General features: G+C 41.6%; 1 protein-coding gene across 1 annotated transcript in view; it reads right to left on the reverse strand.

The window, feature by feature from the left end:
- LOC116067386 (plakophilin-3-like) overlaps positions 1 to 12,540 on the reverse strand; it is a 41,722-nt gene extending 29,182 nt beyond the window's left edge. Inside the window, exon 1 of the mRNA XM_031323811.2 lies at positions 12,123 to 12,540. Coding sequence (XP_031179671.2) covers positions 12,123 to 12,525 — 403 coding nt within the window. The 5' untranslated portion in view covers positions 12,526 to 12,540. The remainder of the gene's footprint in view (positions 1 to 12,122) is intronic.
- Between the last annotated feature and the right edge of the window lie 1,328 nt (positions 12,541 to 13,868).

Genomic DNA, 13,868 nt, shown 5'->3' on the forward strand with positions numbered 1-13,868 from the left:
GTAAAGCGGATACAGATGGGTCTGTAGAACAAAACAAAAGTGGACATCTTAACGGAAGGTATTTTGAAGACACACCCGCCTTACAGTTTATCTATAAAGCACCTGTGCTGGCATGGAATCCCTGATAGTTTGATCAGAAACCTTCTTTGAGCAGCCTGAAAGTTTGCGAGAACAATGTAACCTATCTCTCCGCTCGTTACTTGTTCCGTATGTATGGGGGTAACTCTTAAGACATCTGTGAGGAGACAGTGCTGCCCACAAGCACAATTTGTGAAACAGCAAGTAACAAACTAACTATTTACAATGTTCACTATTTACACAGCAACCAGGTCAAGGCCCCGTAAGACAATAGGCCAAGATTTCCAAAACATTGTATGCTGTCCACAGAGATTCACTCATACAACACAGGACACTTTAAGGACTTCCATCTCCATGAACCAATATACATTGAAATACAAAGGACCATTTCTTTGGAACAATCTACTAGCATCATTAAAATCAACAAGGCCCTTAAAAAGGCCCCCAAAAATGAAAACCGGCAGCTGATTGGACGAACACATGGGTCTGGTTTCTCCGGAAATTCAAAGCCAGACTGTCATGGTGGCTTGTTCAGAATACGTTCTCATATTGTACTAAAATAGTTCACCGAAACGTGTGTCTGAAAACATTTTAAGCGAGAAATAGGCCAGGTCTTCATTTCAGATCGACAAAGGTCAGTTTAAAAGATTTTGTCAGATTTTGAGAGACTCTAGTCACGCTCATTCCGCTCCTCATTTCCGGGTTAGCACTCTACCAATCAGATTGGTCATTTGAGTCCGACTGCCGGCAGTGCCCGCCTTCCGATTCAACATGTCAAATCAGCCAAAATGAAGGCCGACGGCCCCTCGGACGGACGACGGCACGGAACACACCAAACAGACTCGAGTCACTGACCTCGCCAGACTGTCCGACGGCTGATTATCGGCTTGGTGTGTCTCGGGCTTTGGAGGGATGGTATCTTTATAAGCCTTTTCTTGGCTTCTAACCTCCCCTGCACAGTGTTTTACCTTGTATCAAAGCGTATTGTTGTTGTGTTGTGTGAATAAACTAAACTAAACATTATGTTATAAGCACTAAACAGAAATGATCATGTTAACAGGAAAGTGTCCACATTAAAGCTCTTTGTACACATTGGGCAGAACTACTGTAAAACAGATGGATTCAACTCACAGATGGAAATAATGAACATAAGACTTGAAGAAACTAACCACATGTATGAATGAACACCCAGGAGTCGTTATTCTATAAAACATTACACAAGTGAGCAGCTATGAGCTGAACAGAGAGAGGAAAGGGGGAGCCTAGCCTGGAGTAAAATGCTAGGAGGAGAACAAAACACGGCATCCAGTCCAGCAGGACGGAAGGAAGGAGGGAGGAGGGAGGAGATGCTGCTGGGAGGGGACCTGGCCTGCATGCCTGAGCGTAAGCATCACCAGGTCAGGGGTGGGGGTGGGGGAAGGTATGCACATACACGACCACCACAATAGGGAGAACATGCACGGCACATGTGATCTGGATCTCTTATTACACAGCAACGCAACCACAGAGACGACTAAAGCTTTTTAATTATAAGGGTTCTTATCAGCTGTAATCATTAAGAGTTTTTCCACACAAAATTAGTCATTTTATCAAATTCGATTGCACCAATATTTAAAGGAGGGCTCCAATGTTTTTAAACCTTGTTTTTTAGTGGTTCCCACACTTTTTCTGCAGGGCCCCTCTTTTGTCGATAAAAATATCGATACAAAATAAACAGACAGACAGAACTCACAATGCACAATCAGCTGTTTCTCCATGAAGGGATAGTCAACGAGACGACAAAGTGAAGATTGCAGCCCATTCTCACTTCCAGGTACCACCGCTTTGTCACACCCTTCAGCATATCATACCAACGCACAAGTTTAACCGACACACACACAGACTGAAACTCTGCATTCACTCATAATCCGTCAATGTGGCAGCTTCAGTGTGTGTTTATTTGTCCTTTACAATGTAACCGCCGTGAAACAATCAGAAAATACAGTTTAATTCCTCTGATTCACTGCTTTGTGTGAACCGTTTCACTATCAGAATTTAATCCATTCGGTCCAAAAACATTAGGAAAGTCTGGAAAAAAACGCACAATTAAATAATTTAATCCCCATTCAAGTTAGTGGAACGTTAAGCCGGAAGTAGCCGGCTCGGCCGGTTGAGGTCTGTAGTGCGCCTTCTATATGGGCCTTATAGTACGGGACCAGCGCCGATCATCAGGGTCATTTTATACACAGGTTGGGCTCCATGATGGCTTCATGCACCACTGAGCAACTCTCATAGGAATTAACTGGACTTTGCCTTGAATGCTGTATGCAGTTCTTATTATACATCCATACATATTATACCTGTAACTGTACAGAGAGAGTTGTGTGGAGCTGACAGTCTTAGCTTTGCAGCAACTCATTTGGCAATCGCTTGAATGTAACGGACGTTCATTATTATAAAAAAGTTACGCACTAAAGCTTTAAATTACCCAGGTGACTCCCATTCTATGTTGAAGAACTTAAAGCAACACTATGTAACTTTTCCCGCTTCGGTCCCCCTACAGGTTGGAAGCGGAATTGTCCATTACACTACATTGTCCAGTTCATTCGAACTACAGATCCGCTACCCGATCTGGCAAACTTATTAACAAGCGTAAGTAAGGGATAATGTAGAGCGAGGCGGTTGTTATAGCGAACACAACCCCGACAGGGTGATCAGGACCCCGACGCGATCAGTCCTGACTCTCAGAGTGACTGCAAGTCTCTCTTGTAAACTTACTGGGTTAAGATGAGTTCTTTTATGGCGAATGAAAGGCTTGATCCGACAAAGTAGGTCATCCAATCAAATCGAAGCGTTGACGTCAATGCTGCTGCCAGTTCTGCCGTTGTTGACCTTTTTCTTCTTCTTCTAGTCCATAGAAATAGCAAAGTCGGTCGCGACCACCACACGCGAGTATAAACAGTTACGGCGCTCCCATGACGTCACACTGGCGCTCAACAGCTCGACTGCGGTGAGTATACCCCACGTTTACCAGGGCTCCAGTCATAGTTTGTCTAACTCTGTTGTCCACACTGTCAGTGGTGGTGTTTGTGATAAGGGATCTTGAAATGCCAATAGACCGCAGGTGACTACTTAAACTGCCATTATACTCCATCAGAACAGCTTCTGACACATGGTCGGACAACCACAGCTTCCCGACATCGGATTAGAGAGGCCTGTGTCTGACGCTATCTGCAAAAACCGAGTTTCCCACATTCACAACCAGCTGTGCGGGGATGAGAAAGGAGCTCTCTAGCTCCCTATTTTCATTCTTAACACAACTATTTATGCTACTTTGCATGTGAACAACCAAGTGCAACACTGTAAATGCTTTCAAGAGACCTTGTCGGAAAATTGGAACCGTTATCCCCATATTTAAACGGTATCGCATCTCCTCTGTCTTCATGACGGTCAACTTTTTACCCTGCCTTCACATGTGGCTGTTGGGAAAAAAAACTATGATTTCAGAGGTTGTCAGACAACATGCCATACAAACTAATTCTGATCAAGCATAACACAAGCGTTACTGTGTATGTTTCTGAACTAGCTATCTATCTTGGCAGTGATCCAGGAGAGTGGGGGTGTCTCTGCTGTAACTCCCCTATATCCAGACTTCTCTATCAGGGTGTCTGGTGTCGTATCCAGTCTACCCTAGATATGTCTTTTAGCGCTTTACTGAAGGTCTATGTCTCAACTTTCGAATAGTGACAGACATGCAACTAAGACACACAGTCAAATGGTTAGAAGTAGGCTAATACTTAGTTACTGTGTCTGAACAAAAACGCTCACATGCCACGAAAAATCCAGAATATTGGAGTGTTGCTTATCTGAAGTTTAAGTATGTTTTCAATCAACTCTTCTCTCAAACGTTTATGACTGTGATTAAGCCCAGATGAGACAGCTTTCTCATTGGCTCTGCAAAACAAGAAGCCTCAGAGTGATTTATGTATTTATTTTGCGTATGGAATGTGTGCAGCTCCTCATATTCACCATGAGCCATTATTGGGTAATGATACCGAGCCAACCCTTTCGCAACACGTTTTCTCAATCCATCTCTGTCACAAACTCATCTTCTGCTACAGCTCCAGTCCTTGTCCCATGATATCCAAAAACAACTTGTTCTCCAACACCTTGGTCTTCAACACAAGTCTAAACTCCATACACAATAAATAGAGTCTTACAATCATCTGCAACATAATTTACTTCCCACAATGCCAAAGTGTGGGATAAAACAAACAACATATTGACAATCCATGGGGCTAAGATGTCCCCAAGGGTTGCACTAAAAGAAGATTATATGATAAAAATAAACAGACATGCAACGGGAAACCTTTGTGGCCAAACCGACTACTGGCTGAAGCATTATATTTAGGTTACAGCCATAAGTGGTATAAACCTTCTCCTCTAACGCGCGGTAAGAAAGTGAATAAGCATATTTCCCAAAAAGGTTGAACTGTTGCTTTAACATTCTGGCCTGAGTGTTGAAGAAAGCCAAAATGGAAATGGTTCATCCTCTGGCGGACATGCATGTGCAGTAAATGACATGGCAATCTGGTCAATGGTTTTCAAGTTAGCATGTCTTGGACTTTTCAGGGGGGGATATTTTGATCTGGCTTTCGCACTAGACAAATGGTGAGGTTTGCCAATTTAGTGCCAACTCGACCAATACTTAGGACATAATGTATGTAATAACTGATGAATATCACCATCTTTATGCTACAGCACAAGTGTTGCAGTGGTATTCTGTATGTCAGGGTCTACTCCCATCTCCTCTCATCCAAGCTCACATATAGTTAAACAATTGGGACAGGATTGTGTATAGAATTGACTCCTGTCATTGCGTTGCATTGAAAGTTTGACCCTGGCCTTGGTGGTTAGGAATGGTTACAGTTTTTATGCTCTTTGCTTCTTATCTCACTTAACTGCAAATCTAACTCATCTGTTGTGGATAAGGATGTTTTCACAACCCTTCAAACTTGGTTGTTTTTACTACCTCAGGTAGTGAAATAAAAAACTCCTAAGATGTTTTTTACTTTCACTTGGACATGAAAAATCCAGGTTAAAATACAATGCTTTGAGTTTCTGCCAGTATATCCAGAATGCTGTATTTTAGGTCTCAGCACAAATCGTAAGGCCAGAAGTGCTATAACCGAGGGGAAATTTCTCAACTGTCAAATGTCATCAGATCTAAGTATATCCAATTTGCCCTGATGTTTAGCCCTCGAGTTGTATGGCCCAGTGAAAAAAATCAGACAATGACAGCCTGCCTGACCCCACTGGCCGATGTAGAGACCAGTCTAAAATAGTCTCTGATAACATGCTGTAAAGAGGAGATTGGAAAGGAATGTTCCACACAGAAGGTGGTCACTGAGCTTAGGAGGTGTGTTGAACCTCACTTGCATTTCTCTTTCAACAAGTTTTTTTACATTACAATTTAAAGACTGGAGTTGACACCCCTGGTCAATCACACTCATCATCGCTCCACACAAGCATCTCATTTCCATCCAAGTTTGCATTGTTTTGCTCCACTCGTCCTCTCCATCTGTTTCCTTTGTTTTCACGCTCATTGTGGTTTGGACTGCATCCAGACTATGTTGAATTCAGACCACCATGTGTAAACTTCATCCGATTTTGCCAAACCTCTTTGGCTTATTCAGTTCCATTCAACTTCAAATGTCACACAAAATAAATTCCAAACTTAGGTCACAACGGGTAAAGCACCAACTTAGATCTCATGAGAAAATTTGACTTATTCAGGCTACATGGCAATTAGAGCCATTTCACCATAAACGAAAATGTTTTACAATAACTTTAAATCTGTGGTTTTGCATGTATTAGCCTACGTACCACAACATTACGCATACTTTACATCACATGCTGTTTTGTTTTAAAGTAAAATAAACTAAAATCTGAACGCTCCTGACTTTTTGTGTAGGGAAATTTTAACTATAACAATACTAAACAAAGTCATGAAGTAGCACAATGCTGTGCTTTGGTTGTGACACACATGAGGGCCTCTGTCACTGCTGAAAAATGTCTTCTTTTTTGGTAATTATAATTTTGACAAAATAGGTACACAAGTCAAAACCAATACATATACGATGTATACTGCTGTCTAAGCAAAAAAACTAATTTTTAATTCAATTTGTCTTTTAAAAGTAAAATATGTTTTTTACAATTCTAAATGTGTATTGGTCTTCTTTCACATTTGTACTTTGTGTAAATGTTTTACCAGACTCTTGAGCAGAAAATGGAAGCGTGTCATCAATCACATTGAATCAATTCTGCAATAACTTCTGTCAAAAGGTGCTTATTGTTGCAAGGTAATGCAGTGCAGCCTTTCTAATTAATTCCAGACATAAACGGTAACCACTGGCTGTCTATACTGAAGTAAAAAGACATCCAAAATCACATATATAACTAACTGTGCTCATGCACACGCATTCATTCTCCCTTGTGGGGGGAGGAGCTTAGGAGACCGTCACTTTTGGGACTGAGAAGTTGTCGATGTTCAAATTTTTTGGCTAAGTCCTGGATCTTCGCAATCCTACCTTCGGCACCTTTAATTCTATAATTTTGGGTCAGTGGCTGGGTAGTTTTAAACTGGTGTTTTAAATGTCCTCGGCTCGAGATGCTGCTATGTGGGGATAGCTCCAAACTCAGTTTTTGTGCCCCAGGTACTCATCGGATGTCGGATTATCACCTGGGAAATGTTAAATAGCAAATTACATCAAATTGTAAAGGTGTGTCATTTTTCTGGTTTCCACCTAAAACTGTGGATGTGTAATGGGAATTTCTAATGAAAAGTAATCTGTGCTGGCTTGGAGATATGCAGTTAGTCATTTTTACTAATGAATGACGATCTCACACAAGCTTACATGCAGCTTTCAAACAACATCCTGACTCTCTGTTGGGTCAAACTGAAGCGCTGCAGTCTTATCAGACAGAAGAAGGAGAAGCAGTCTGAGGAGGGAGGGAGGGATTTCCCCTTCCTCTCCCGTACTTTCCATTTGAAAAGACTAATGCCAGGTCACCATTTGGCCTGCGATGAGACAGATGTGGATCATCTGAACTTCCCAGGCTGACTGGCCACTAATAAACCTTCATATGTCAAAGCAGAGACCATAAGGAGGATCTGTGTACTTAAAGGGAAAGTTCGGATTTTTATGAAGTGTGGTTCTATGAGGTACTTTTTCATAGTCAGTGTGTTAGCTACAGTAGATGGCGGTTAGCACGCCCCTAGTCTATATACACAACGTTCCACTTCCGGGATTACTTCTTCATTTAGGCCAGAGATCCTTTACCTTGGGCTTTCTCTGTGTTGCCATTTTAAATTCCGGTGGATTTATGAGGACTATGGTCAACTGGTCCTCAGATTTCTGCAGGGTAAATCCAGACAGCTAACTAGACTATCTGTCCAATCTGAGTTTTCTGTTGCACGATTAAAACAACTTAAAACAACTTCCCGAGGCTATTTTGCATAGGCGGCGTTGCTCCGTACGGCGCTTAGCACCGCCCATGACGATTGTGATTGGTTTAATGAAATGCCAATAAACCAGAGCACGTCTTTCTCACATCCTGGAATGCTGTGTGGACTCACCAGACCCTCCTCAGCAGCGCTATGGAGGAAGGTCTGGCAATGCGAGACTAGCACGCCCCCAGTTTGGAGAAGCAGGCAAAAGTACCGACACGTAAACTAAGCAATGTCCTGCTGTAGACGGGGTAAAAAAAATATCAGCTTAGGTGTACACTATATTTAGGACATTTTCACTTCTTTCCCAGCCCTTTCCGACGGGGAACTGAAGCCGTTATCTCCGCTCTCTTCAAAGCCACCAGACTCGTTTGACAAAAACAGTCATTTTACCTCACAGAACACGGGAGTTGCTGCTCTACCGCTGCCTTGATCCATTAGTTTGTTTGTGGATGGATGTTGATGGAGGCAGCGGTAGAGCAAGAACTCCGGTGTTCTGCGAGGTAAAATGACCTGACAAAATGTTTTTGTCAGAGTCTGGTGGCTTTGAAGAAAGCGGAGATAACGGCTTCAGTTCCCCGTTGGAAAGCACTGTCTGACGGCAAGGTAAAGTGGTGAAAATATTATTTAGCGCACACTTGAACATATATAGATTTTTTTTAAGTGGCTACAATACGTTTGTCTACCGCATGCCGCCCGCCATCTACTGTAGGTAATACACTATGGATACGTACCTCAAACAACCACACTTCCAAAAAAAAACCGTACTATCCCACTTATCACTTTTGCTTCATACTTCCTAACTAATAACAAAAACAGTTATTGTCCAAGATGTGAACAGTCATAAGTCAAAACCATCCTGACTGGAACCTGTGGTGTCATAATTAAAGTTTCCATGGGAGGAAAAAAAACAGGAAATGAGCAGGAAGTAGCACACCGTGTGGTTCCTATAGTGGACAAATACAACCTGTGTAGTGGGCCAACAATAAACAAGAATAAACAACTATTCTGACCTCATTTACATCACTTTTGGGTAAAGTTTTATGTAATACACATGTTGTTGAATTTAATACATTTATAAATGTGTCATCTCCGTTCAAAAACCTGTGAAATGGTTAGAATGAATGGCTTGGTGAAGGAAATTGACATAATAGTAATCATCCAGGAATAAACTGAATGGACTTTAAAGTGCTGTGGCATTAATCATCCGAACAGCCTTGGGAGGAACTGGAACACAACAACAAGCATGTGCACGTTTTTAAAGATTATTTTTGGGCATTTTTAGGCCTTTATTGACAGGACAGCTGAAGAAATGGAAGGAGAGAGAGGGGGAATGACATGCAGCAAAGGGCCAAAGGTGGGAGTCGAACCAGGGCCCGCTGCATCAAGGAGTAAACCTCTACATATGGACACACGCTCTACCAACTGAGCTATCCGGGCACCCAGCATGTGCACATTTTAACACATTTTCTAAAGACCAAAAGTAAAAAGTAATTTGAATTTCTAAATTCCACATCATCATGGGATGGCACTTAACAGTAGGGATCGACCGATACTGGTTTTTCAAGGCCAATACCGATACCGATTATTAGTAGTTAATGAAACTGATATTTGGAACCGATATGCATTTATTGTACAGTAAAGTAAGAAAATCTTTTGTCAAAATTAACAATTTGGAATGTTACAAACTCCAACACAAAAGTTAGTTTAAATGCTTTAAGCAAGCATTTAATAAAACAGAAACTTTAAACTTAATACACAGTCAAAAAAATTAATAAATAAAAACAAAAATAGCTTCCTGAAGTTGTTATGTGCTAACAGTTTGTTTGCAGGTGTCGCAGCCTGCTAACAGAGCTGTAGCGGAGCCAAAGAAGCACACTTTTTAATTATCGGTCAACTAAAACACAGATACCAATAATCTGCAAAATGCCAATCCTGATCCTGATAATCGGCCAGGCTGATCATTGGTCGATCACTACTTGACTGTATGAATAATAGTGTTGTAACAGTGCGTGTATTCATTCAGGACAGTTTGGAACATGACATTAATTTGATATGCAACTTTCTTTGGATCTGTGTGCCCTACGAACAAACAAAATTAATGTTAAATTGTGGAATTAGCTTATTTCTATCCAATTAGGTCTTGGAATATTCAGGAGATATAATTCTTAAAAAAGAATGGTCAAAAATTTAAGCAACAGAAGCATTTCCCATAACATTATCCCATAATGCAACTGTATAGCATCATATATTAGCCCCTCCCTGGCTCCTAAATGCCCACTTCTGTCACACTATCTTTCACCTCCAGTGTTTAATGCAGGAATTCTGTCAAACATTTTAAATGTCATGCCCAAGCTGAGATGACATAATCAGAGTTGTTTTTTTAAACGTTTGAGTCTTTTTGTAATAATAATGGAGCATGACTGACTTATTGACTTTTTCCTACTTACTTTATTTTTTTGATTATTTTTTTGGGCTTTTCCGCCTTTAATGGACAGGACAGCTAGGTGAGAAAGGGGAGAGAGAGAGGGAAGACATGCAGGAAATAGTCACAGGTCGGACTCCAACCCTGGACCTCTGCGTGTCAGTGGCTAATCTTTTACAGTAAGAATAAGTAAGAATGGTTACATTTACTGAAAAAAAGTAAGCCATCAGCCCACAACCTTCCGCCACTGTGTTCAAATGGTGTACAGTTACATTAGGAAAGTACAATGAGGTGTTAATGGTAAAGATACATAGTACACCACAAACAGGGTAAGAATGTGAAATGATTTTTTCATGATTAAAAAAAAACCCACATTGTAGCAACACCACAATGTACAACACGGCGAACCCAGCACACATAAGTCCCTGTAGAATACAGGCAGCACACAAAATATAATGTAAGTATTTACCTGTTACAGACACTATTATAATGTATGCTCCTAAGTTCCTAAGCCAGAACTACGGAATATTAAACAATCACATCAAGGATGATAAGGTTACCATACTCAGGTGTCAGGTAAGCAAGAAATAAAGAAATACGTGTGTTATAGAGCCAACAATGGTTGCCCAAACCCACATTTCAATCTGTACGAGTTCTAAACAATTCAATGGTTTCAGCCTCTTAAATATCAAGGTTTGTTGTTGGAACTTTTGTGCAGTAGGTCGGACATTTTATCGATTAAATGACTTGTCTGTATCTTGGTTTTGAGGTAAGAGTGTTGTTTCTCAGTGGAAAACAAACGTTGCTTTGAAGCTGCACTTATCAATATTTTATATTAACAACAGATCACGTGACTAGGTGTAATGTCAAAGGGGCCACTTGTAGTGACGAACCAACCAAGAATTGTCTCCCAAAAACTGCAGCGACCCTCAGCTACATCAAATATTTAAGCATTACTCCTTCAGCTCATTGTTTTAGTTCTACAGACTCCACCCTTTTCAGCAGCAGGTAGCTGTTTCCAGCACAAATGCTCTGATAAACCCACTGACCACTACCTGCCCAGCACCGATCGCCAAACAGACACAGTTTGTAAGAAGCTGGTGAACACAGTGGAACATTTAGCAGCTAAAGCCATCGTGTTTCCCTCAGGAATTGGTAGAGACTAAAACAGAGCCAAGGAGACTTTTACTACTCTTGCATTTACAACTTGTTCCACTGCCTAAGTGCTCGAAAAACAATCAATGCAGCTAATTAATGAGATAAGATAAGATATGTCTTTATTGTTTCCTTTAGGAGAAATCTGTCTTGGGCAGTCGAGAGAACAAAAATGGCGACACATTGCACATAAACACACTAATAAACATACAATTGTGCGGTGGGTTTACGTGCAGTTTAGTGTCCCAGATTCCACTATGGCCATGCCAAGACCCGCCCTACAAAGCAGCTCGATTGGTTGGGGTTAGGCATTTGACCTCAAGTGATTAAGGTTAGGATAGTCAATTGGTCAGGGGATAGGACCTGTACAAATGGAGTTACGTTACGGGGAATTTGGGACACTAAACTGCACGTAAACCCCAATTGTCTAATACAAATGTAATCAACTTACCATTCAATAATATACACACACACACAAACACACACACACACACACACACACACACACACAAAGAAGGATAACCTACTGCACATCCTCCCCCAGATATTGCACATATATTCTAGCCAGATTGCACATTTCCCATTAAATCAAGCAGCGATCAATAACTTACTTATTGCACAAATGTTGTATTATATTAGACCCACACATTCACTATCAAATTACAAATATTGCACCAATGCCCTTCCAGATATTGCACATGCATCCTTCCACTAACGCCTCTTTGAAGCAGTGTATATAATCTTATGAATAAATATAAACTTTACACCACCTCAACCACAGTTAACTCTGCCTTGTAATTCCTTATCAGCATGTTTTTACTGGTAACATTGTTATTGCACAATGTGTATTTAATGGTCTGGCAGCAGCAGCAGTGCTTCAACCTGTAGTTTATTGACTGAAAACAACGTGTAGTCTATCTAACGTTAAGCAGCTGGGGCTAATTAGAAACCAACTTTTAAAGTGATGTGGCTCACCTGTTGGTCCAAACATAGAGTCGTCCAGCCTGGGCAGGGAGGAGGACTTCTTCTCAGCCAGTCGCATCCGGACCTGCTCTCGGACCCTCCTGGCCGGAGACATACCGTCCGAGGGAAGCCCATAGGCGGTGCAGGACGAGTTGGGCTGCAGAGCGGACAGAAAGCAGCCCTCTGCCACCGCTACACTCATGCTTAGAGCGGGGATAAACAGTCTGACCCAGGCACAAAGAGAGAGAAAAGTAGCGGGGAACAGAAGGTCCTTCAGCGGGCGCGGCTCGTCCGGAGGGCGGCTCTGTGTTGTCTGAGTGTCCGCTGCGAAATGGAGAACGGTCAGCAGCCCGACTGACTGTAGGTAGGCGGGACCTTCAGGGTGGGGGGGCAACCCAAATCCACCTAAAGTCATTGTCAGGACAACCGTGACTCCGAGAAATGACGTTTACATCTCATTTTGCAACAGCAAATATTTTTTGAAGGAAACGTAACGGCGCCCGGATTATGTTTCAGTTAGCCCCAAACATTTTGATTAGGCCTACATTGTTTTACAATCTGGAAAGTTGCAAAAATGTTGATAGCCTACTGTGTATGGAGTTGGTACTATAACGTAGGCTATTTGATTTGTTTATCCGCCAAAATATCCAAACTTGTAACACAATATGTACTTTAGTGACGGAGCATTATTCAACTGATTATGTCAGGATGTGAGTCACAATATAAAGCAATATGAAATTGTTTGAATTGATGGAATCATTATAAAAATGTGAATGTTGTAGCTTACATCGGTGGTTCCCAAAGTGGGGTCCAGGGACCCCCAGGGGTCCTTGAGGGGGCTCCTGGTGGTCCCCATGAAAATGGGGAATACTTAGCCTATTGTCTCTCTAATTCCATCCATACGAAATACAATAACATAAAGTGTGACTATTTTGGACATGGGTTTTATACACTTTCTGTAATAAGACGAAATCTCATCAAATGGTTGAAAATTATGATTTTTTTCCTTTTTTTCCATATTCATGGTTTGGGTTTACGTGCAGTTTAGTGTCCCAAATTCCACTATGGCCACGCCAAGACCCGCCCTACGAAGCAGCTCGATTGGTTGGGGTTAGGCATTTGACCTCGAGTGGTTAAGGTTAGGATAGCCGATTGGTCAGGGGATAGGACCAACATCCTAACCTTAACCACTCGAGGTGGTTGTACAAATGAGGATACGTTACAGGGAATTTGGGACACTAAACTGCATGTATACCCATGGTTTGTATTGTTACGTTTGTGTGTCTGTATGGAAAGTCGTACTGTAAGCTAACACCTCATGTAAACTATCAAAGTTACTGGTGAAGTAACTTACTATATGCTGTATGGCTCATTATCTGCCACATCCTGTCACAGTGACAAAGACTGTTGCAGAAGTGCATGGTGGATAGCCGACAGGTAGGACTAATGAAATGCAAATGTTTGTCTTCATCTGTGTGAGGACTTTTTATGATCTGTGATCACTGACATGTTCATGATGCTGTGATGTTAGGCTAAGGCTGGCAACTGAGCTACTTAAAGCCCGTATGTAGGATGTATGTATGACTTTGGTGACTCCCAGTGGTATGATCAACAAATACACTGCGGCAGACAATGACATGACACTGTCATTAACTTGTATTAAATGTTGATTTAGTCAGATGACATTTAGTAGGTGTTTCGGTGTGTGACCGTGCAGAAATATCTATGAACAACCTGTGTGGATGCAAAATGTTTACA

This window comes from Sander lucioperca, chromosome 3 (assembly GCF_008315115.2).
Source record: "Sander lucioperca isolate FBNREF2018 chromosome 3, SLUC_FBN_1.2, whole genome shotgun sequence".
NCBI classification, from domain to species: Eukaryota; Metazoa; Chordata; class Actinopteri; order Perciformes; family Percidae; genus Sander; species Sander lucioperca.